The 25,700-nt window shown below is 37.7% G+C and overlaps 1 protein-coding gene across 4 annotated transcripts in view; it reads left to right on the forward strand.

Moving 5' to 3' along the window:
- Positions 1 to 25,700, forward strand: part of Ptpn20 (protein tyrosine phosphatase non-receptor type 20) — a 66,938-nt gene that overhangs the window by 36,372 nt on the left and 4,866 nt on the right. For 3 of the 4 annotated variants that reach the window (XM_031361677.1, XM_031361678.1, XM_031361679.1), the window contains 4 exons: positions 8,932 to 9,080; positions 11,164 to 11,254; positions 18,960 to 19,294; positions 20,982 to 21,197. In XM_031361677.1, the coding sequence (XP_031217537.1) occupies positions 8,932 to 9,080; positions 11,164 to 11,254; positions 18,960 to 19,294; positions 20,982 to 21,197 (791 nt within the window). The remainder of the gene's footprint in view (positions 1 to 8,931; positions 9,081 to 11,163; positions 11,255 to 18,959; positions 19,295 to 20,981; positions 21,198 to 25,700) is intronic. The other variant, XM_031361680.1, reaches the window with a different exon arrangement.

Genomic DNA, 25,700 nt, shown 5'->3' on the forward strand with positions numbered 1-25,700 from the left:
GCTTTCTCAGTTTCAGTGTAGGACTAAGATTAGACTCTATCAAGAGTTGGCTATTAGAAGCCTTAATGACAAAGAATTAATGTCATCAAAATATGAAGAATTATACATTAACAAGTAGAGGACAGCCAATAGATATTGACAGGCACATTACAGAAGAGAAATATGAAAAAGTATTTTAATCTAATTATAAATTAGGAAATTAAGAATTCAATAACAGTGAAATAATTGTATAAACTGTAATGAACAGACTTTTTGTTTTAAAATACCAAATGTGTTGAGTCCATCCTGATAAGCATGTGTTAGGGATGAAATAATTTTCAGTTATATACAGTGCATTTATATTCTTTGCCCAGAAGAGGAAATAATTGTACGTTCTTTATATCATCTAACTTGCATTCCCTTTATTATCTTATAAAAGAGAAAGGTAATCTATTTTTATCATATATTCATATTGAAGAGGGAGAAAGTCTCATACTTATTATATTTATTTGTGCTAAATATGCCCTCAATAATGTCTATGCTCTCTATTTAGTTTCCTCCCTGTCCAAAATTATGACCATTTCCAAATTATCCCTTAAAATGACAGCCTATCTATAATTTATAAAATATCTATAACCAGACACCCAAACCCAAGGAATTGGGATGATGAATCTCCATAGCTTCTTCCTGCTGAATTGGGAAGATGAATCTTTTTAAGGGGTGGGAAAGGGTAGGAAAATTGGAAAAATTGGTTAGACTTAAGAAATCTAGCTTTACCATGTATGTTCTTTTGTGATTGGGTTACCTCACTCAGGGTGATATTCTCCAGGTCCACCCATTTCCCCAAGAATTTCATAAATTCATTGTTTTTAGTAGCTGAGTAGTTCTCCATTGTGTAGATGTACCACATTTTCTGTATCCATTCCTCTGTTGAGGGACATCTGGGTTGTTTCCAGTTTCTGGCTATTATAAATAAGGCTGCTATGAACATGTTGGAGCATCTTCTGGGTTTATGCCCAGGAATGGTATAGCTGGGTCCTCTGGTAGTACTATGTCCAATTTCCGGAGGAAACGCCAAACTGATTTCCAGTGGATATTAGCCTAGAAGATAGGAATACACAAAGTACAAACCACAAACCATAAGAAACTCAAGAAGAAGGAAGACCAAAGTGTGTATACTTCGTTCCTTCTTAAAAGAGGGAACAAAATACCCATGGAAGGAGTTGTAGAGACTAACTACTCCACCTGGGAATCCTTCCCATATTCAGTTATCAAATCTAGACACTATTGTGGGTGCCAGCAAGTTCTGGATGACTGAAGCCTGATATAGCTGTCTCCTGAGAGGCTCTGACAGTAGCCAACTAATACAGAAGTAGAGAGAGGCTCACAGCCATCCATTGGACTGAGTACACGGTCCCCAATGAAGGAGTTAGAGAAAGGACCCAAGGAACTGAAAGGTTTGCAGCCCCTTAGGACGAACAACAATATGAACTAACTAGTACCCTCGGAACTCCCAGGGACTAAAACACCAACCAAAGAGTTCACATGGTGGGACTAATAGCTCCAGCAGCATATGTATAGCCGAGGATGGCCAAGTTGGTCATCAATGGGAAGAGAGGCTGATGGCCCTGTGAAGGTTCTATGCCCCAGTGTAGAGGAATGCCAGGGCCAGTGAGCGGGAGGGGGTGGGGTGGTGAGCAGGGGGAGGGGGAAGGGAACAGGGGTTTGTTTTAGTTTTTGTTTTATTTTATTTTACCTTATTTTATTTTATTTGGAGGGGAACCTGAGAAAGGAGATATTGTAAATAAAGAAAACACCTAATAAAAAAGAAAGAAAGAAATCTAGCTTTTAGCATCTGTTGTCTTGTCTCGGTATGCTTAGAAAGTTCAAGGCTTGGCTGAAGTTCTGACTGGATCTGTCTGAAAGATTGATTGAACCGAGTTCATTGGGAATTAGCATCTGTTCTTGAAGTTGTTCTGGAATGTAGTCTCTGGAAGCAGCATCAAGCGAGGCAGAATTGGGCAGGGAGCTGGAGCAGCAGGTCATCTCAGCATCCATCCCTGAGGGGGAATTTTGTCAGAGCTGCATCTTGATTGTTTCATTCTTTTTTTGTTTTGTTTTATTCTTCAATATAAATTTTACAACCATTTTTATTAATATGAATGTATTTGTATGGCTTGTGCAAGGTGCACAGATCAGTTAAGGATACATTTTTTTGCACCTCTGAGCCTTAAGCTCTCTGAGGCATTTTAGAAGCATTTGAGAAGGTGTCAGACTGGATCCTGAGCCTGCCACCCAGCTTTGTCTGGGTTGACTTTGACGGCATGTATATTCAAGAATTTCCATTTTAAAAATTATTTCATTGGTTATTTTGCCAGTTAAGCCTTCTTATCTCCTCCCCTTTTCCCCCTGCTTCTATGACAGTGCTCCCCCCCCACCCCTCCTGCCTCACCACCTTAGCATTCCCCTACTCTGGATCATTGGGCCTCCACAGGACCAAGGGGCTCCCCTCCCATTGATGGCAGATAAGGCAATTCTCTGCTACATATGCACCTGGAGCTATGGGACCTTCCATGTGTACTCTTTGGTTGATGGTTTAGTCTCTGGGAGCTCTGGGGGTTCTGTTTGGTTTATATTGTTGTTCTTCCTGTGGGGTTACTAACCCTTTAAGCTCCTTCAGTTCTTCCCCTAACTCCTCCTTTGGGGTTCCTGTGCTTAGTCCAATGGTTGGCTGTGTGCATCCACATCTGTGTTGGTCAGGCTCTGGAATAGCTTCTCAGGGGATAGCTATACCTGGCTCCTGTCAGCAAGCGCTTCTTGACATCAGCAATAGCATCTGGGTTTGGTGTCTGCAGATGGGATGGATCCTTAGGTGGGGTAGTCTCTGGATGGCCTTTCCTTCAGTATGTTCCACTCTTTGTCTCTGCATTTCCTTTTGACAGGAGCAATTCTGGATTAATATTTTTGAGATTGGTGGGTGACCTCATCCTTCAGAGTGAGTTCTCAATTGCACATAAGATACTATCTGTTGAAGCATCCATTACATGTACACATGTGCATGCATGTGCATTTGGTCTAATAAAATGACTGCAGCATTCATTCCATAATATCCAAGCAATTATCAGTTCTGCTTAAATGGGATGGCTATGGTTTTCTTTTGCCTTCAATTTTCTTAGTCATTCCCTAGAGGGTTCCTGGCATTTCAGCCATACTCCTCCTTATCCTTGTTGGATAAAGGCATTCCCATTTCCTCTTGATAATGATAATCTGTCTTTCCAGGCACTATAATAATTTCCTTTTACCTATTGGTTGTGTATGAAGAGTCCCTGGTGACACTGCTACCTTCACTTCAATAATTATTTCCCCAATAGACTTATTTCTAAATCTTTTTATATCTGCATTGATTTCTTTCATCAATATTTGGTTGTTCTGAAATTGTATTATACTGATTTTATACATTTATTTTAGGTCTGTATGTTAAATAGATATGTTTTGGTGCTATTATAATGGGACCCGTGAAAATATTTTAACACAGACCATTCATTCTCAGACTGTAAAAATAGGACTGATTTGTAAATTATCCTTGTAGTTTTTTTTTTCTTTTTCTTTTTTTGGTTTTTCGAGACAGAGTTTCTCTGTGTAGCTCTGGCTGTCCTGGAGCTCACTCTGTAGACCAGGCTGGCCTTGAACTCAGAAATCCACCTGTCTCTGCTTCCCAAGTGCTGGGATTAAAGGCATGTGCCACTACTGCCCAGCTGCCCTTGTAGTTTTTAATGACTTTCTTGAAGTCATTAATTCCAGGATATGTATATGTGTGTACCCATGTATACACGAGTATACATATATACACATATGCACACACATATACATTTTGAGGCCTTTTTTTGAGACAGGGTCTCACTATGTTGTACTGGTTGGCTTCAACTCAGGGATCTGCCTGACTCTGCCTCCTCAGTGCTGAGATTAAAGGTTTCACTCCTGTGCCTGATTGCACATATATTTTTTTTAAAAAAAGTTTGTTATTTTTCACAAAATTAGATGTATATATGACTATAGGTTTCGGCAAAGTTCAGAAGAGGGCATCAGATCCCTAGAGTTGGAGTTATAGCAGTTGTGAGTAACCTGATGTGAGTGCCGGGAACAAAACTCAGGTCCTCTGCAAGAGCAGTAAGTGCTCTCAACAGCAAGCAGTCTCTCTAGTGCTACCTTGTATGTATTAGTAACTTTTCTAGTGTAAATACTTAAGTCACTGGGTAGTCTCAGGTTTTTCTACCTTCCCTCTTTATCTGCCTCTTATGTGATTTTCTGTACTTACTACACTAGCTAGTGAACACTACTGAACGAGAAGGAAAAGTGTGGATACCTTTGCTAAGAGCCTCCACTTTGAGCAAGAAATAATTCTAGAATAATGCTAAGTACTATTTTACCAACATTATTGTTCAGTTTATATAATTATTATATGAAGACATATCCATAGTAAATACTCATGCACCAAATCATGGGGTCCCCAATTTCATGAAACAAATACTAAAAGACATAAAAGACCACAACTTTTTTAAATAAGACCCCAAAATGATGCTGTGCGAAACTGGGTAACTACCTATAAAGAATAAAATTAGGTCTGTTATCTCTTGTCCTGAACAAAAGTAAGATTAAAGTGTATTAAATACCTCAACTTAAAACCTGAAAAGCTGATGCTAGTAGAGTACTAATAGATTGGAATTTGAGAACAGAACCCTATTAGCCCAGAAAATAGACTCAAGAATTCACAAATGTGCTTAAATGAAATAAGAACCTCTGTGTACAAAGGGGTCCAGAATGAAGTGATGACCTCCCGAGTGGGGGAAAAAATCATTGCCAGCTGCACTTCAGACAAGCTGTTAGCATTGAGACTATGTAAAGTGTGTGTGTGTGTGTGTGTGTGTGTGTGTGTGTGTGTGTGTGTTTTAAAGTGTTCAGCATCCTTAGCCATCAGGGAAACACAAGTCCATTTTGAGATCCCATCTCTCCCCTTATAAGAATGGCTATCATCACAAAGGAAATGCTGGCAAGGTGTGGAAAGAGGAATCCTTGTTCATTCTTGGTGGGAGTGTACCCTGGGACAGCTACTTCACAGATCTACAGTTTATCAAAAACTAAAAATATCACTACCATATGAACTAGCTAGACCACTTCTTAGTCTATATTCTAAGGATTCTACACAAGAGATATTTATCCATGTTTATGGATGCTCTATTCTCAATATTAAGTAAGTAGAATCAGTATAGATGTGTCCATCAACAGATGAATATATAACACAAATGTGATACAAATATGCAATGAAAAACTACTCAGGTATGAATTTTTAAAAGTTATTTAATTTATAGGAAAAATTGTGTGGAACTGAAAATGTTCCATTAAACAAGGTAACCCAGATTTAGAAGAACAAGTACCAGGTTTTCCTTTTTGTATATGGATCTCAACTTTTAACATTGTTGTCTATCTGAATTTCTTGAAACACGTCTATGTTTTCTTGAAACAAATAGTTTTGTAATTTAATGTCAGACATTTAAGCATTTGGTCCCTTTGGATTTTTTCAGACAGTGGAAGATGGGGTCCAGCTTCTATTTTTGTGTATATTCCCAGCACTATACCTTAAAGAAGCTACTATTTTCCAGTGTCTACTTTGACCTTTTCCTTAAGAATTTTTTTTTTTTAATTTTTAAAATTACTTTTATTTTTTTACAGCCCAGTCATTGTTCCCCTCCTGGTCTGCCCTCCCACAGTTTCTCATCCCATTCCTCCTCCCCCATGTCTCCAAGAGGAAGGATGTCCTATCAACCCCTGCCAGGCCTCCCCACTCCCTGGGGCCTCAAATTTCTCTAGGGTTAGGCTCCTCTTCTCCCACTAGGCAGTCTTCTGCTGTATATGTGTCCCTATCTCCAGATAAGCTACCTGCTGTATATGTGTCCCTATCTCCAGATAGGTAGTCCTCTGCTGTATGTGTGTCAGGAGCTCTCAGACCAGCTCATGTTTGCTGCCTGGTTGGCAGCTCAGTGTCTGAGAGATTTCAGGGGTCTGAGTTAGTTGAGACTGCTGATCGCCCTATGGGGTCACCCTCCTCCTCATCTTCCAGCCTTTCCCTAATTCAACTACAAGGGTCCTGGACTTCAGTCCATTGATTGGATGTAAGTATCTGTGTCGGTCTGGTCTCAGTCAGCTGCTTGTTGGGCCTCTTGAAGGACAGCCATGCTAGGCTCCTGTCTGTAAGCACACCATCATAGCATCAGTAATAGTGTTCCCTTGAGATGACTCCCAAGTTATGCTGGTCCCTGGACTTCCTTTCCCTCAGTCTCTTCTCTGTTTTTCCATTGCAGTTCTTTTAAACAGAAGCAATTCTGGGTCAGATTTTCTGACTGTGGGACAGCAACCCCATTCCTCTACTTGATGCCCTGTCAGTAATAAGTGGATATTAGAATTTTTTTATTACAAAAAGTACAGAATACCTAGGATATAATCCACAGAACTAAAGAAGGGTTAACAAGCAGAAGGGCCCAAGTGAGGATGCTTCAGTCCCACTTGGGAAGGAGAAGAGAACAATCACAGGAGGCAGAGGGAGGGAGGGACCTGGGTGGGAGAAGGGAGGGGGAAGGGAAAAAGGGAACATGATCGGGTATGGGGTAGGGAGGCAGGAGAGAAGCCCTGAGGGCCAGCAGAATGAATGGAAATATGCAACTTGGTGGGAGGAGGAGGGGGACTCTAGAAAGTACTAGAGAACAGGGGTGGGGGGTTAGGGGGGTGAGAGACTCTCAGGACTCAAAGGGAAGGACCTTAGATGAAATGCCCAATAGTGGGGAGAGGGAATTCATTCTTGAGAATTATTTTTCTATAGATGTTATGGTTTTACTTCTGTGATTCTGTTTCATTGGCATGTACGCATTTTTGTGGTAGCATCATTGTTTTGGTTACTATATCCTTGTAATATCATAATATCTTATTATGTATTCAAATTTTTACTGCTTTCTTTTATTCAAGATTGAGTAGCTACTAGGCCTCATTAACTGCTTCCATGTGAATGTTACCTTTTTTTTCCCAATTTTTGTGTGAAGAAAGCCATTGGGACTTTGGTAGGTATTACATTAACTCTGTAAATTGTTTTGTTTGGCATGGATAGTTTAGCAATCTTGGCTTGTCCAATCCATGGATATAGGAGGTCTTTTCACTTTTCAATGACCTGTTCATTTTTCTTTATCAAGATTTTGTAATTTTTATTGTAGAGATCATCCAGCTTCCTTCAATTAGTATATCACTATATACTAGATATTTTGTTTTAGCTGACTTGAATTGGCTTTTTTATTGATTTCTTGATCAACAAGTTTGTTATTTTTCTATAAAATTACATTGGCTTTGCCTGTTGGTTTTGTATCTTGTAAATATAGCAAATTCATCCATTCTAGCAAGTTTTGTTTTCAGAGGAAAATTAATACTTTTTACATATAAAAACATGCCATCTACTAATGAGTAATCTCTTACTTCCTTCTTCCTTTTTGTCATTTTTCACTGGGTAAGATTGCCAATCCTCTGTTGAATAATAGTATAAAAGTGGGCATTAGTTCAACTCACGCTTTCTGAGTAAAAATGTTTAGCTTTCCTTCATTCAATATATTTGCTGTGGGTTATAATGTATATCGTTTATTGTGTTAAGTTACATGCCTTAAATTTTTAATTTATTGGGATTTAAATATTCTGTTTTATCATGAAAGGATGTTGAGTTTTACTAAATGCTTTTTTCTGCATCTGTCAAATTTACCAAATGGCTTTGGTATATTACACAACTAGAATCTCTAAGGCTTTTATATTTTTGTTTGTTTTTGTCCTGGTTCAAAGAAGATCAAAATAGCCTCCTCTTTGGGTATCTCCTCTCATGGTCTGCTTATGCTGCCTCTCATACTGTTGTTACAGAAGTTTATAAAGAATTGTAGAACAATTTCTTTGGCTGTCTATCCACTCAATAGCCTCTTCCCTCTGCCACTCAAAAAGGCTTCTAAAGATATCCCGTGGTGTTTCAGTATAACATCAGCTACGCAAGGACGTTCAGGTTCTTGGGAATGGCCATCTTCTTCTTTAGTTTAATTGATTTTATATCTTTTTTATTAGTAGTAAGTTGATTTTAGTAACTTATTTTCCATTCACATTGTTTTCTTTAGAAAGAGATTTTGAGAACTTCAATATTTTACCTTAAAATTGTAAAAATTGTAAAGTATATTTTATTATAAACTTCTAGACTTACTGTATTTTTTTGATCTACAGATGATATTTATAAAGTATCAGATACTTGGAACTTATACTGACCATGTGACCAAAAGGTCATTGTAAAATGATGGATTCCATATGTGCTCTTTGATAAAGAACACATTCTTCTATTATTGCGTGTTGGTATATATCCCTTATTCTGTCTTATTAGTTATATACTTAGGCCCTCTCTGTCTTTCGATGTGTTTCATGTTGTTTGGTCTATACATGTAGTGTAGAGTGAGACATTTGTTGGAATCTTCATGCCCTCTCATATAGACTCTAGAGGCTTCAAAATGCTTGATTCCATGGAGGACAAAAAACTTTGTCTTTTTTAAAATCCACAATGTTAATTAAGCATTTTTGCCTTGGTGTAGTTGTCAATCCATGCAACATGTTCATAGTATAAGACCGAATATGCTTTAGTCTACTTTATGTCTAATAACTCTGAATGGGTCTTGTCTACAAATGACAGATTTTTATAACTTCAGAGTACATAGCATTTTTTTTTTTGAAAATGGTAGTCTATTCAAATGTAACAGACTCTTATGGAAAAATAAATTTCTGTTAAAGTTTAAATCTTTGTGTTTAAAGAGGAAAAGAGTCTAAGAAATATAAAAGACCCTTCAAATGTCTATTGTCTACTTAGAACTTACAAATGTGGACTTTTGTGTTTCTCAGACACTGAAACACCTTTCTCTGAGAAGGAGCTAACTCAGTTGGCTCAGATTCAACCATTAGTATTCAACAATTCTTCACGATCTGCCATGAGGGATTGTTTGAAAATGCTTCAGAAAAAAGAAGAACTTGATATCATCCGTGAGTTTTTGGTAAATATGTTGGTCTAAAGAAAAGTTTAATTTCTTTTTTCTGCCACAACTAGAAATTTTCTTTCCTTTTCTTCTCCTCCTTCTTCTTCCTCTTTCTGTTCCTCTTCCTCTTCTTCCTCTTCTTTTTTTACTTAGTATATTGCTTGTATTTTAAAATACTTATTTTTAAAATAATGCACATGATAAAAAATAATCAAATAGCATAAAAGGCAATAAAATATATGGATACTCTGCTATCTTTTCTTCCCATTTCTCCCTGGGCCCCCCTTTACTGTTAGGCTTGTTATTGTAGATTTAAAGAAGTATTGACATGTTCTTTATTCACAAGTCTACTCTGTTAAAGAAACTTCTCTATAACACACAATTTTCACTCATATTACCACTCTGTACAGCTTTATCTTTGAGTTAATCGCATGTCAGATATCTTCATTTTTTTTTAAATAGTTCTGGGAAATTTAACTTGTTCTACTCTCTGCTTTTTAAACAGCAATCATTCTTCATATGCTTTTTTTTATATCTGTCTTTTTAAAGAACACATTTCTAGAAAGATAGTATTTTGTGCTGTCAGATTTTGACATTTGTTGATCATGAGTTTTGTTGATGATTTCTCATTTCTTTATTATAATGTACAAAATTATTGTATATTAACATGCCGTTTTTACTCATATTTTTGCTTATTATTTTTTATATTAATTACTCTTCATATAATAAAAATATTTCTTTTGTGATATACATATACACATACATACATATGTGTATGTGTGTATATATATGTAAATGTGGATATATATATATATATATATATATATATATGCTTAGACACATAGATGTGAGCACATGCATATGAACCTATTTACCATGAAGGAATAACTAACTTTTAGTAGTGAAATTCAGTGATCCAAGGACCTTTGGATTTTTACATTATATCCATTTTTTTTTTTAGTAATATTCACTTCAGTCTAAGAAAGTAATAATTATTTTATACTTTCTGGCACAAATAAAATCTTTTTATAGTATTTTAATTTTTCATTCAGTATCCAGTTAGCATTTAACTTGACTTAAGGCTTTTAGAAGAAACCACTATTGTATATCTGTGAGTTTGTCTTAAGACTGTATGAATTTTATTTTATTTTTTGGTAATGAATGATGGCATTTTATCTTAGACTTTTAAAAACTGACTATGATTTAGGCACTGGTTCCACACTTCTAAGCTTTAGCATATAGTAAGACTAATCTTCACTACCTTTGTGTGACTTTTTTCTGTTTTTTCTTAAAAGACTTTTTTCTGGGTTAGTTTTAGAATTGGCTTTTAGAAGTAGAAACTGGCTGTAGTACCCTACTGCTCGACACCTAGGCAAGTACCTTCTTAGGACCATCCTTTGCTTCGCCTTCCACACACATTACATTTCACATAGTCACTAAGACCCAAGTTAACTGTTGCTCACTTTCTTGGTGTTTTCTTTATGTATCTTCAGACACAAGTAGACACTATCACTAATATTACTGTTTCTGTAAGTCACATGATATTTGATTAAAGACTCTCCATTAACTGCTTAAGGATGGGAAAGTGATTTATTTTGTCTTTGTATTACAGTATCTAGAACTAGCTGGTTAGTAAATTTTTGTGAATTAACACTTGTTAAAGAATTTCTTTTGAAACAAAGATAATTCTTTTGGCAGTAACCCAGCTATAATTTTTTTCAAGAAGTAAATTGTAAGCCTCCTTGTAGCTTTTTGTTGAAATATTTCTGTTATAGTTGTTTTGTTTATAGCATGATAATGGTATGATTAGAAACTAAGAATTATGCATTCTATTTCATTTTTCATGAAAGAGTAAACAATAGTGTTCAAGGGGAAACTTATCTTGAAAATTTAACATTTTTTAATCAAGTGGCTCATTGACTTATTCTCTTAACTTGGGATATTGTATGCAGTCTTTATTGGATGAGATTCTATTTTCTCTGGTTTATTATATACCATTGAGTAACAGGTTATACCATATGGAGTTTAAGGATAATGCTTAACAAAGGGAGATTTTCATTCTTTTGAAATAGTAAATACATGGCTTTTTTAATATTTGAAGGAGTTAGAACAAATGACTATGCCTGATGACTTCAATTCTGGGAATGAGCTACAGAACAGAGATAAGAACAGATACCGAGACATTCTTCCATGTAAGCTAAGAACATTTTAAATTATTTTCCTGTTAACAGAAGGGAAAAGGGAAAAGCCCATTTTTTGCATGACAAATTTTGAACTTCACCATCAATAACTCTGGTAGCTAGCACTGGATTACCTGGGCATAGTCTAGGATATGTGATATCTCTTCTGACAACTGTCAGTGAACTATTTACACTGCCCTTTAGTCTTGATTACCCATGTAAGACAAAGTCTGAGACATCCTTCACTTGGTATCGTAAGCCTGGCTACCTTCCCTGGCAGCTTGTTTAAACATTAAAACACAATGGGGCTTTTTATATCCTCTGCCCTAGACATTAAAGCTAATTTACCAATCTGCTGCTCAACAGGTAGCTGATTTTTGATTATATCCAAAGGACTCTACTCATGGCTTCCCTACACCAATGGAAATTAGACCATTTTCCCTTCCTCAGTGTATTTGCTCACAGCATTTGTCAGTCTCAACCACCTAAAAAACTCCAGAAATAAAAATACAGAAATGCAGTCTTAATGGAAACTTTATTCTCTGATCATCTCTTAATATAATCATCCACTGTTCAAGCCAGAAAACTGAGTCATTTGTTATATGCAAAAAGGTCTTGCAAATTCTTCTTCTTCCACCTCTTTAATACTTCTCCAATCTCCCAACACTTCTCTATTGACATTGCTGCCAACCTGGGCTACTCAGCCCAGTCTCTCACCTCTAAGCTGATGTCTGTCTTCTTTATAACCAGTCATCTTTCCTACTCATTCAAACAGCTGCTGAAGAGATTTTCTTACAACATAGTCAGGGTATCTGGCTGTTCTCTTCCATGGCCCTCTGGTACTGTCATGGTGACGCTTTTCTTGGTGTTTGACTCTAAAGCTTCTTTGCGTTTCTTTTCCTCCTTCCATACAATTAAACCTTGAAACTATGCAAGAACTACCTTCCTTCTCTGTTGTGGTAATCCCTCTGTCTTTCATAGCTCCTCAGCCCAACCTTTGTTGTTTCCTCAAAGCTAGATTTGCTGATTTTTCCAAGGGTTCTAGTATCTTGGGAGTGAGTCCTCTCCTACTCACCAAGTTATTCTTTAATGATTTTCATTGTTTCTGTAAATATATTTGAGAGTAGCACAAATCCAAGGGGCACAGTGTCTGCCAAGACAGAATAGATACTTTTGTTTTGTTAGCTCATTCAGATTAAGATGCCTGGTTATAAAGCAATGAGCACCTTCTCAAGATAGTTAAGCCAGTGCATTCTGTCATCTTCTGTGAGACAGTCTGAAACTCACTAGTATGCATTTCTGAAAATTTGGTCAGTGGGCCACTATGCAACATTTTAGCAGGGCAAACAATTTAGTGCTCCTCTGAAAGGTCAAAGGTCTGATATGTTGATTTTTATCCCTTCAGTGTGCAATTAATTACTCTCCAAAGAGACTAAAAGTAAACAAGGTTTTAAAAATGATCCTCTCAGGACTATAAGGAGTAAAAGGCACCCTTGCAGAAGTGAAGTACGCATGCATGTGATTCTCTTCCAAGTCTATCCTGTGGACAAGGACTTGTAGAGATGCAAAGCACTTCACCTAAATGATTACAAATAAGGAGAATCATCCTAGAGCTTTTGCTTTACTTAAACTATAATTCACCTAAGTTCTATTTTAGGGTTTGCTTACTTTGTAACACAGACCAGTCTAATCTGAGCAGCAGCATATGAACACACGCCTGGTTTCTTCATCGCACGTATATAGCAAGTTCTGATGGCACGTTAAGAAAGCCAGAAATCATTTGTTAGCTCTCAGTTCAGTTAGTCTTCACTTTGCAAGCTCCAACCTGCACAGATATTGTTAATAATAAAACATGCTGTTAGAAATACCATAACGTGAGTCAGATTTCAGTTATCACTGTGCCTTAGCTGTGAATAGTGCAAACATAGCAAGTATGACAGCTGCCCCCTCAATGTACAAATGACTGTGTCAGTAAAAGTTGGGCAGCATAACATGGCTTCACCTGACGTCTTTTCAAATGTGTTTGTGTGGTGTGAACAAACAGCAGAGCATGCAGCTCTACTGGGGACATCTCCCAGTGAGAAGCCTGTGTGGCATCCTGCAAACAGGTTAACCAAGAGAGCTGACTCACAAACACAGCAGTCAGTGGCAGCAAAATTGTGTGTGTGTGTGTGTATACATGTGCACATATATACATATATATGTATACATTGTATACATTGCATATATATTATTCTGGGGAAAATTTAGAATTGAACATAAATACCCTTATAGAATAAATAGCTGACTTGGAGCATGTGGTGCTATTATGAAACAGGGAACTCTACTGCTGCACCCAGAGGTACTTGCTGAAGGGTGCCTTCCCGAAATGAAAGCACTGAGTAGTCAGGTGGTTAGGATGAAGGCCTCCCAGGAGACATGCACTGGCTAGAGGCTTTATGTTACGGGAACTTTAGGGTAGTTTCAGAACAGTGGGATATAAAGGGTTAAATGATAGGAACGAATCCAAATGGATGAGGGAATATGACAATCAAGACACAGTAAGAGGTTCACCTTATAATGAAAAAGGAGCACACTCTGTTTAAACTGAAAATGAAGTGCTTGAATTCTGTGTTTGTAATGTCTTAGGGTTAGTGTTCAAAATATGAATCTTGCTTTAAAATTTTTCTGTATTTTTATAATCAGCAGGAAAGTTTTTAAAGCCTTGATGAAAATTTTAAGGGCCCTGAAAATCATATTTCCCTATTTATTATTAAGAATTTTTAAAACTCCAGTTTACATAGTCATATTTATGGCTTTGTCCCATCATGCAAAGCAAACAAGGCCTTTATTACAAAGATTTCCATGGGGAAACAGCATATTACATTTATTCAACATTTTATGACTTCAAAATCATTTTAATAGATGCTTAGGGATTTGAGAATACATTATATATCAAGTCTCCTACTCCAAAGGGAATACTTTTTTGTAACTTGTCTCTGGGTCAAGACATAATCAGAACTGGTAATGGTAGTATCTTAAACTTCTCAGTATTCTTTATAACAGTGTGGGGAGGCAGGGAAGATGATAATGTGTGAATTTAAGGATGTCAAAAAATAAGGAAAATGTTCCAGTCAACTGTATATTTATATAACAACAACAACAATGAAAACCCTTCTAACCTTTACCTTGTACTTTATATAAAAATGAACTCAAAATAATTCACAGAAATACATATAATAAAAACCAGAATTGGGTGTGGAGAGATGGTCCAGTAGTTAAGAACTCGTTCTGTTCTTCCATAGTACCCAAGTTCAATTCCCAGGATCCATATCAGATGGCTCACAACTGCCTAAAACCCAAGTTTCATGGAATCTGACATTTCTTGTCTTCTGGGTATGTGCATATACACACATGTGCATGCACATCCACTCACAAACACACTGTAGGTGGCACACACACAGACATAATTAAATATACATAAAATGATGTCTTTAATTAAAAATATAAAAACACAACTTCTTGGAATTAAACTCAAGAAAAAAATTGTAGCATTATATTTAGTAAAAATGTTCTCAGTAGGATACAAAACTGAAACTCCCAAGGGAAAAAATAATTAGACTTTATCAAACTTTTAAAAATATTGTTCTTCCAAGTGTAACACTCTAAAAGCAAAATGGCAAGTATCAGGCTAGAAGAAATTTAGGTACAAAACATGTACTTGACAAAGAATATGAATTTATAATATAGTAAGAGTTTCTGTAAGTAAAAAAACAATAACCCTACAATAAATGAGCAAACGATCTGAGAAGGCACTTTGAGGAGGTGTAGTGATTTCAACCATTTTTTCCTTCTATCAGGTATCACACAGGCCGTTACAATGATAAACAGTAGCAAACACTCTGGATTTGTTCACAACACATCTTTATACCAAAGAATGGAAAATATAACTAAAAGGAATGTCTGTGGATGAATGTCTAGGGGTCCAAGTGTGTAGGACATTTTGAAATGAATGCTCCCTACTAATGGAGAAGATGTAGTTCCTGTATCAGGCTTCTATAGCCAAAAAGATAGTGTCTTGTGAACCTCTGTAGCCCCTTGGTGGCAACATATTCCTCTTTCAGATAGGATTCCCAAGAAAAAGCTCTGTGGCTAATGTAGACAACTCCAAAAACTGTTGTGTTGCCCAGATTCAGCAGATGTAATGGTCGCTAGGAGGGAAGCTCTTCAGAACCTGTGGCAGTGCTGGAGAGAGCCTTGGGATTTTGGAGCAATGCACTGCAATCCCTGTAGGAGCTGCTTTCTTTTGGAGAAGCAGGTTTTCAGCCTTAGCAGAGACATAATAGAGAACTAAGTAGATATTGCTTCTCTATCAACATCCAAGCCATTAAGCTGGGTATACACAATAGCACTTGCTTATCAGAAAGATATGGTAGATGTGAGATTCTTCTTAAGTAGACCCTTGACTACTTACTTTCCTATTGCTGTGACAAAGCATATGACCAAGACAACTTATAAAAGAAAGCATTTAATTTGGGAGCTCATGTTTCCAGAGGATTGGAGTCCATGAACATCATGGCAATAGGCAGACCAGCGTGGCCCTGGAGCAGGAACTGAGAGTTTACATTCGATCCACAAGCATGAGACAGTAAGAGAGTTAACTGGGAAGTAGCATCTCAAATCTCAGAGCTCACCCAATAACACACCTCCTACAATAAGGTCAGACCTCCTAATCCTTCCCAAATAGTTCTACCAACTGGGGAACAAACACTCAAATATAGGAGCTGATGGGGCTCATTCTTATTCAAACCACCACAACCTTAAAGGCACAAGTAAGTTCCATGACAAAAAATTGTCCAAATATCCATGATTTTCATTCCGGGTACACTAGTTTCTTTCCTCAACTTGTACCTATGTTATTATGAGGAGTTCCCTATGATCAATTGACAGGGGAAACAGGATTTGACATGGTTCCAAATTGTTTCTGAGGCTCACCTGTGTCACTGGACAATTACACTACTGTAGATCATTTTTGAGACATTTCTGAAGTGTAATGGTGAAAGGAATTATACCTACTAGGAATAACCTTGCTTGGTGTACTTGGTTGTTCATTTTTCTTGGAGAAATGGTTGGCAGGTAAGCTTAGGTGATAGCCAGTCCCTTAACTGGATGGATAGTCAAGGCCTTGGAAGGAACATAGTTGAAAAAGTAGTAACAAAGAAGGTCTAGGGAAAAGACATATAGGTAGGGCTTTCCAAATGAGCTAACCCCATGTAAATCCTAAGCTCCCCGGGAGTGCTCATGAAAAGTGACTTCAAAGGACAGTAACCATGTGAGTAGGATACTGTCCATGGACAGCAGTCATTTTCCCCAATTCCCCTGCCATTGTTCAGTAGCTCATGAAAAAATAAAACCAGCCTGTTTGGCACTATTGGAGACTATTCATGGATTCAGCTTCACAGACTTCTTGCCACCCACCAAGAAGAACCAGGCTATTCTCAGTCATTGCCAAGTATCTGGACTTCAAGAAGCATAGAAGACTGTAGAGTCCCTGATACCAAACTGGATTCCCCAAGATGGCAGGTTATCTTGAACCACTTTTATCGTGAAAGAAACAGTGATTTTTTTTTTCGAACCAAAGAGAAATTTACTCTGATTATGGATTTGCCTTCCCTAGGTGCAATGCTTTTTCTGAATTTACTGTCTGCAGACCTACAAAATGCCTTACATCATGGTACGCCACACAAAGGAACTCTCTTTGTGGCAAGTGGCTCTTAGCAGTGGCTTTTTCTGTGAGGTTCATACAGACTTCACTATCCTGATGAGACTTACGTGATATAATGGTTGAATGACATTTTGAAGAAAATTATAGTGCTAAGTAGGTGACAGAACCTTCTTGGGACAATATTCTCTAGTTGGCTGAACACGTAGTACCTGCTGTAGCCAGGATTCAGGGATTTGGGGGTACACACACTGGTCTCAGCAGGCACTCTTGGGTGTGGGGCATTTACCAGGGCATAGGGTACTTCTCAGGCACTGCACACTTAAGAGGAAGCTTCTCCCAGCATCTGTCAGTTGCCAGTAGCACCTTAGCTGGGGATGGAGCTTTGTGCCCAGCTCTCTTGCTCTAGTTGCACTTTGTGGGTCTTGTCTGTGCTTCCAAAATCTTTGTGAGTTCACGCATGCAGCTGCCTGCTGTGTCCAGGAAATACTTCCCTTGTTGTCATCCACCTTCTCTGCCTCTTACATTTTTATGCACCCTCTTCTGCAGTTGTGCCTGAGCCTTTGGTGGAGGAAGTTCCTATATAGGTTTCATTTAGGGATGAGCATTCTGCAGTCTCTTGTTCTCTGAATCTTTCCCAGTCATGGGTCTCTACATTGATCATTAATTACCTGGTACAAATATAAGCTCCTCTGATGAGGACTAAGAGGTACATTAATATAGGGTATGATGATAGGTTATTAGGAATTGATTTAATACTATGTCTAACATCATAATAGTCTCCTAGGGTTTATAACTCTCTAGCTTTAGGTTCTTAGTCTGATAATGGTGTCCAGTATGGGTTTCATCTTGTGGAATGGACCTTTCTCCAGTCAGAAACTACTTGTTTGCTTCCACGAGGTTGGCCTTGAGGTCTTAGCAATTCTCTTCATTAATGTTATCCCAACTCATTCAATGTCTTTCTGCAAACTTGAGTCTTCCTTAAGAGTCAACAAACATGTAATTATTTGGGGATTTGTGGAGCCCAGAAAGGCTGCATGGAATGGGACATGCAGGACAGGAGTTTGAATTAAGTAATTGTGGTTTGTACCTGTAAGCTAGATTTTACTAAATTAGTTAACATAGTCAATCTTTCTTTTTAAAACTAAAAGTATTTATATAAAGTAGCATCTTGGATGGCAAGATGTTACATCAGTTAGCACCAGATACTGCGCTTCCTCCCATTTTGAAATATTTGGTGTTTTTCTGTATTTGGCAGTAGACCTTTCTATTCCTCTTTATAAGAGAATTGTGTATCATATGTTGGAAGTCATAGACCTTGTTTGGTGACAAGTAAGCATAATGTAGCTGGAGTATTGGTGGACCAGAGTGCAGATGTCTGTGTGCAGTAAAGCAAGGGCCCAAATGGTGAAGATTACTATGGGACAAAGTGGCAGTTTTCTCTCATGCTTGCTGACAGTGTAGACAAGCCCCATGCTGCTTGGAGCCAATACTTTCAGTAGCATCTTTGTTGCCATATACCTTATTTTGGTTGCCATATCATTGCACTTAGTGGAAGGTGAGAAAGAACTGGAAAAGGTGGCTGCCCAACTAGAATACAGGCATTGGTAGACTTCCATTAACACTAGAATTTGTATCCAAACCATTTTCTTATTTTGTAAAAACTCTCTTCTCTGTTGCCCTAAATTTACAGATTTCCTTGATTTTCAGGAGAATACCATACCATTTGCTATTACCCCTGACACAGGGCAACAGGACAACCAGTAGGAGTCCCAGTGAGGATCCAATATTGACAGAGTCACAGAAGCCAGAGACCTCTAACCAGACCAATAACTCACTGCAATGGAGGGATCAATTTAAACTTAGCCCTTCTGAAAATAATCTCATGTGCCATTTTCTTTTGAGAGAGTGGTAAAGAAATTCATGGACTTACCTGTGTGAGATGCTTTCATAAAGTCTGGGTAGCATAGCTCACTCTTCTATTATTTTTATCACATGTTTCTGTTTCCATAATAGATGATTCAACACGTGTTCCTCTTGGAAAAAACAACGACTACATCAACGCTAGCTATATTAGAATAGTAAATCATGAAGAAGAGTATTTTTATATTGCCACTCAAGGACCACTGCCAGATACTATAGAAGACTTTTGGCAAATGGTTATGGAAAATAATTGTAATGTTATTGCTATGATAACCAGAGAGATAGAAGGTGGAGTTATCAAGTGTTACAGTTACTGGCCCATTTCTCTGAAGGAGCCTTTGGAATTTCAACACTTCCGTGTCCTTCTGGAGAGCTTTCATATAACTCAATATTTCACCATTCGGATATTTCAGATTGTGAGGAAGTCTGTAAGTCTTACAATGCTGCTTGTAGATGCGTGTTTTACAAAATAAGCAAGTGTGTTGGAATATATACTGAGGGTATGCCATGTTTGCTTGCTTTCACTGTGAAGCCTTCTCTTTTCTGAAGGGAAATGGAGCAGCCATGGATCTGTGAGTGAGGGGAGGTAGGGGGAGGTGGACTAGGAGGAATGGAGAGAGGAAGGCTGCTGTTGGGATGTATTGTATGAAAGGAGAGTGAATAAAAAGAAAAAATTTAAAAGTAACTTTTGTTATTGGTAATGGTGCACACCTTTAATCATAGCACTCAGAAGACAGAGACTGGTGGATCTCTGTAAGTTCAAGGCCAGTCTGGTCTACAGAGAGAGTTCAAGGACAGCCAACTCTAGAAGAAAATAGAGTAACTTTTTACCTCCTTGTAATCTAGAAATGAAGCTATAGTTTTGTACTTCTGCTTAGCCAAACTGTGACTGGAGAGAAAGAAAATGTAAAGGGGACCACAAGGGCAGGGAGTGGCTATCAGATGCTTCTGGTCCTGTGATGTACTTTGGTGGCTTCTGCCAAGTGTGACAAACTGTACTGAGTTTGTCAAGAGTGCCTACTGCTGTGCTGGATTCTACTGCCGCACAGCGAGCAGAGAGACACCTATATTCTCCAGTACTTGAGTTGCTGTGCTCAGTGATCATGTCAAGGTTCATATGGGGTGATTTGGGAGCTAAGATGGGAAATAGTGTTATCTGGAGTTTGGAAAAAGGATTACCGAAGTTAACATCACATCTGGGTAGCAAAAGTCCTAGATAAGAAAGAAAAGAAGCAGACAATTGAAAAAGACATTGCCTTGGCTGTATTTATAGAAACATAAGTAAGTGCCCATGGAACAGAAATTTGTACATTATCAAGGAATAATGAGGGATACAGGGCAGTTGTAGACAAAAGCAGGGACCAACTAGAACATGAAATGCCCCACCTGCAAAAGAAAAAGAATTTTCTAAGTAGGAGTTGGGACAAAACACTTACAGGTAAGTTTGTTTTGTTTTGTTTTTTAATAAAATTACCAGACTCATAAGGCACTTAGGACTTGGTACTTGTGACACTAGGAAGGTTTGAAAGCACACTGATCATACATTAGTAGTGACTTCTGTGCAGGAAGTGCAGATCCTTCTGACTGTGTGAGCCAACTTTTTACTCTTAAGTACTTTGAAATCTTGGTTTATCTGCAGCCTCATGATACAGAAGAAAAGTGTTAGTATAGGATTTAGAAGGCTAACACTCAAATCCACGCTCTAACTCTGTGAACCTTGTGACCTAGCATATACCTCCCAGTTCTCCCAATTCTGATCTCTAAAAATGGAAACAAAATAGTACTTTTATCTTAGGCTGATATAAAGATTAAAGTAGACAACCCATGGGAAGCTCCTAGTGCATTACCTGGTGGTAATGCACTGAATTCCTGAATCCTGATAGCATCCTTGTTTTTATTGTTTTCCTTGTGTTCTCCTTTTTAAAATGGAGAAAAGCAAATTCTGGCAACTTTCAGAGTTTTTAAAAACATCAAGCTTAGGTTTCTGTATTCTAAATGTCTATACGCCAGTGTCTACTGTCTCCATCAGCAGCATTGTCATTCTTACCATAATAGAAATTGAAATGAGATGTTTAATATAAGAAATCAATAAACCTCTCTCTGTCTCTCTAACAGACAGGAAAGAGTCAATTTGTAAAACACTTGCAGTTCACCAAATGGCCAGACCATGGCACTCCTGCCTCAGCAGATTTTTTCATAAAATATGTCAGTTATGTGAGGAAGAGCCACATTACAGGACCCCTCCTTGTTCACTGCAGTGCTGGTGTAGGCCGAACAGGGGTGTTCATATGTGTGGATGCTGTGTTCTCTGCCATCAAGAAGAACTACTCAGTAAGTGTGTGATAAAGTAGATGAACTGATAGTCTCTCTAAACATGCTTCTCACAGCCTGTGCTTATTGGACGACTATGCTCTGAGCAGCACAGCACATCGAGTGCACATTAGCTTAGGAGACCTCATTCTCAATGGGTTTGCTTCAGGCTCCAGGGACTGCCATGAGGATTAATGTGTCTTATATCAATGAATAGCTAGGATAGTGTAGAGAGTAACAAGCACTCTCTAAGTAAGCAGTCATTTCCTTCCTTTGTGTGCCACTTAGGGTTTTAGTGTTTCTTTTAGATAATTTCAATAAAGTATTCTTGCTTTCAGTGAGCAAATCTGACATGCATGCATGTTGAAAAATGTTGAGCTCAGAGTTGATGAGGAATCTTAGGCTTAACTGCTGATGTTACTATCTACTTTAGATTTGGGTGGTTTTATGTAAATTGCTCATCCTCTCTCAAATATCCATTGTATTATTTTATACAATTCTGTGATTTATAGCTTTTAACTGTGTGTATGTATGTGTGTATGTGAACATGCCAAGAGATGATAGAGACATCAGATCCTCCTGGTGCTGAAGTTATAGGCGGTTGTAAGTTGTTCAGCATGGGTGCTGGGAATTGAACTCAAGTCCTCTTGAGCAGGGAGCCATCTCTCTAGCCTCAAAATCAGTTTTTTTTTAAACATAAAATTAGATAAATATTTATGAATATGAGCCAAACATTAGCAATCCCTTACTTTCTCCTAAACTGAGGTGTAAGAGACAGTCTGATATATGGTGATTATACACTTCTTTCTTGTTGTCTATGTGGCACATTAGCATGCTTCCTGAACTCTTCTGTGCTGCAGTACTGAAGAAGAGAAGATGTCTGCTGAGTATGCAGGCCTTGGGGAAGGTGGCTCTTACACTGCCCTAAGGACGTGAAGTCCATACCCCAGTGAAGAGGTGAAGAGCCATGTGCCCTGACAGGTTTGTTCTGCAGTTACTTTGCTGTGGGACAAGGTCAGATTCCTGAAGTCTCAGGCTCTGCACAATCATACTCCAACAGAGGCAGGCCTTCCTGTGGTGGAAAAATGGATGCTATATTTTCAGTGTTTGCCCACAGAGGACATCAAGAAGGAGCTAGGAAAACAGTTCTTAGGGAAAGATGAATCTCTTTTCAAAAGCATGGGCCCATGTCTCCTAGCATTTCACTTTCTGTGTGTTAGTCTCTGAACACTGAAGGATGGTCCTGGCCTGTTTGGATCACTCATGATTGTAGGCCGTGAGACTGAGACTGGGAATGATATTGTTTTCCAAAACAAACTCAGAATATCATTACGAAGAATGAATGTAGGCTGGATGGCCAGAAGAAGACACCTGTCCTAAAATGCTGAGAAAGTTTGCATGCTTGTCCTTGTTCATATCACTGTACAAGCTGCCTGTTATCTTTTGTCAAATCGAAGCAGCACTGTTCCCCCACAGAATAGCTTCTTCCTCTTGAAATGTGCCTTATTGCTGATCTTACACATTTTATTTGGCAGTTTTTCTTTCTCAGTGGTACTTTGAGTTGAGGATATAGCTCAGTGGTAGATGCTTGCCCAGCATGTTCAAGGTTTGAGAAAGCAATGAAAAAATGATGTTTCTGTTTGATGAAATACTGTGGCTAAAAATAAGAACACAGCCGTTGTGTCTTGACTTTCCATACAGCCCACACTGTCAGTAACTAAAGTTCTTATGGATGCTGTGGCCTACTTGCCTGGGAAACTTCACTAAGCAGAGCTTGTTTGTGGTCATCAGAGTTCATTCTGTAGAAAGGCCTCTGGGACCTTGACACGCCCATGCCTGTGTCCACAGCCCAGGGTGTCTTCCCCTGCTCCCTACAGATATAAAAATAGGAGAATATACAACCATTTATGTCTGTTTATTGATATTTAGAGTCACTTTAATTTTTAATCAAGTTAGGTTAAAACCCCTTATAACATTTGAAAGCAAACTAGCTCCTATCTTGAAGAAACGTCAAGGATTTGTCAGATATTCTCAGCAAAACTTGTTTCCTTTTTTCTATCATCAGCATATAGTAACTATTAACCAGCGGCTAATGCAATAAAGAGAGTCTTGATGCGCTGGGGAGAACAAGCTGCAGTTTAACATGTTTTCCTTTATATACTTTAACTTTTATATGACAGTATTTACCTCGTCTTGTCTGGAAGGCACTGGGCTTTGCTTTGTTGATAGAGAGGACTCGGCGTAAGAAGCCATGTGCTGATTTACTTTCTGATTTAAAGACCTTCTCTTGTCTGTGTGTGTCATTGCAATTTCAATGCCCGAATTTCATCTTGTGAAATATAAGCTGCAAGTCACATTTGTGCTGCGGCACTGTGGATTTCTACAGTTTAGAATTAGGTGCATTTGTCAGCATGAGAACACAATTGACCAAAGTGAAACTTCTTGGATGTATCATGTGCCCTACCAGTCACACACTGATTGAATCACCATTAGCGATATTTATAAATTCCTTAAACAGCACTGTTGTCATTCTCTGTCATTAGCTAGCTCCCAAACTTACCTACCGAGGGCACAATTAGAAATAACTGTCTTTTCTCATCTATTTACCAAAATTTCAAAGAAAGAAATCATTAGAGCATTTTAACCTTTTTTGATGACTGTGTATGATTTTTACTGTTAGCAGTTCAAACACTATTTTGTATGAAGTCTATTGAGTAGTAATATGTGAAATGCTAAATATATGCTTTTGTTGGCTTTCTAATCTATTGCTCTATAAAATAATCTTTTTGGTTTTGTAAAAATGCCTTCTTATTATGAATGGCAATTAAATTAATGGTTCCTTTGTTTTGTTATCTAGCACATCTTTCTGAATAATACCAGTGTGGTTTTAGCACATCACAAACAATAATTATTATAAAATACAATTATATGTGGAGACCTAATTCCAGTAAAATTTGTTTGATATTTTTACTCTTCATTTCTTCTCAGTTATTTCCATTGTATTGTAGTCATTGTAGTTGTAGTCATTGTAGTTGTAGTCATTGTAGTTGTAGTCATTGTAGTTGTAGTCATTGTAGTTGTTGTTTTTGTTATTGTTGTCTGTTGTAGATGTGGTAGTTGTCGTTGGCCACTACAACCACACTCGAAAGACTGTGTCTGTTCTAATAAGATAATTCACCAAAGCTTCTTTTGCCATCAGTAAATTAAGGTTGAGGACTGTAGATTTATTGCCATAATTTTACCCAGCACTGTTGCAGTTTTAAAGCTCCCAACGAAATAGAGGTTTTAATTTTAATGACTTTTACTTAGTTTCCCTTTTTGTGCATCATGTTTCAAATATCAAGTCTAGGAACCTAGATTTTGAGAAATTCAAACTTTATATTTTAGACCCAAGTCCATACTCTGTGTTGAGTATGTAAAGCATGAGGTTTTAATTGAGAATTATTCTCTTATTTCCTTGTTGGCCTTGGATAACCAGTTGTTCCAGAAACATTGAAAAGTTTATTCTTCCTTCACAGAATTGCCAGTATACCTTTATCAAAAATTACTTAGAGTGTTCCCATGTGGCTGTTCTGGTCTGTACTCTGTTGAATTGATCTATGTTTCTCATTTTGCTGCCAGTACCAACCTTTGGATCTCTGTAACTATGTAAAAGATTTAATATTAGATAGAATGATTCCTTACACTTCATTCTTACATTTCAAAATTGTCTCAGCCAGTTCAGAGTTTGTGTTTTCCAATGTAAATTTTGTGATTAGTTTGTGCCTTAGTTAGGATTTCTATTGCTGTGATAAAACATTGTGACATCTTGAAGAGAAAGGATTAATTTCAGCTCACAATTCCATACCACATATAATACATCACTGGTGGAAGTCAGGACAGGAATTCAAGGCTACGCTCAGAGGCAGGAGGAGTGCTGATTACAGGGTTGCTTCCCATGAGTAGCCTGCCCAGGGATACCACAGTGGGCTAGGCCCTCCCACATCCATCATCAGTCAAGAAAGTACACCACAGACTTGCCCATGGCAGGTGTTATTGGAGGCATTTGCTAGGTTAAGATTTCTTCTTTCCAAATATGTCTCTAATCTCTGACAAGTTGACATAAAACTAATAATCATAGCTTGCTTTCTGGAATTGTGGTAAAAATTACTTTGTATCTATATAAATTTTTGGGAGAACTGACATCTTTCCTGTATTGAATCAGCAAATATATGAATATATTATATATTTCCTCATTTAATAGGTCTTTTTCATATTCTTTGGTAAGCATTTCACAATTTTCTGGATATAAATTTTTTAAGTGTTCTGTTCAATTTATCCTATTTCATTTTCTTTGACCAAATCGGAAATTTACTATTTTAACTTTCAATTTTCCCATATTTGTTGCAATAAAAATAAGACGTAGAAATGCAAATGATATTTGCATGTTGCTTTTCTATCCTATGACCTTGTCAAGCTCATTTATTCTGAGTCTTATTTGTGGTTTAGTTACTTGTCATTTCTACATAGATGAATTTATGTCAT

This window comes from Mastomys coucha, unplaced genomic scaffold, assembly GCF_008632895.1.
Source record: "Mastomys coucha isolate ucsf_1 unplaced genomic scaffold, UCSF_Mcou_1 pScaffold9, whole genome shotgun sequence".
Lineage (NCBI taxonomy): Eukaryota > Metazoa > Chordata > Mammalia > Rodentia > Muridae > Mastomys > Mastomys coucha.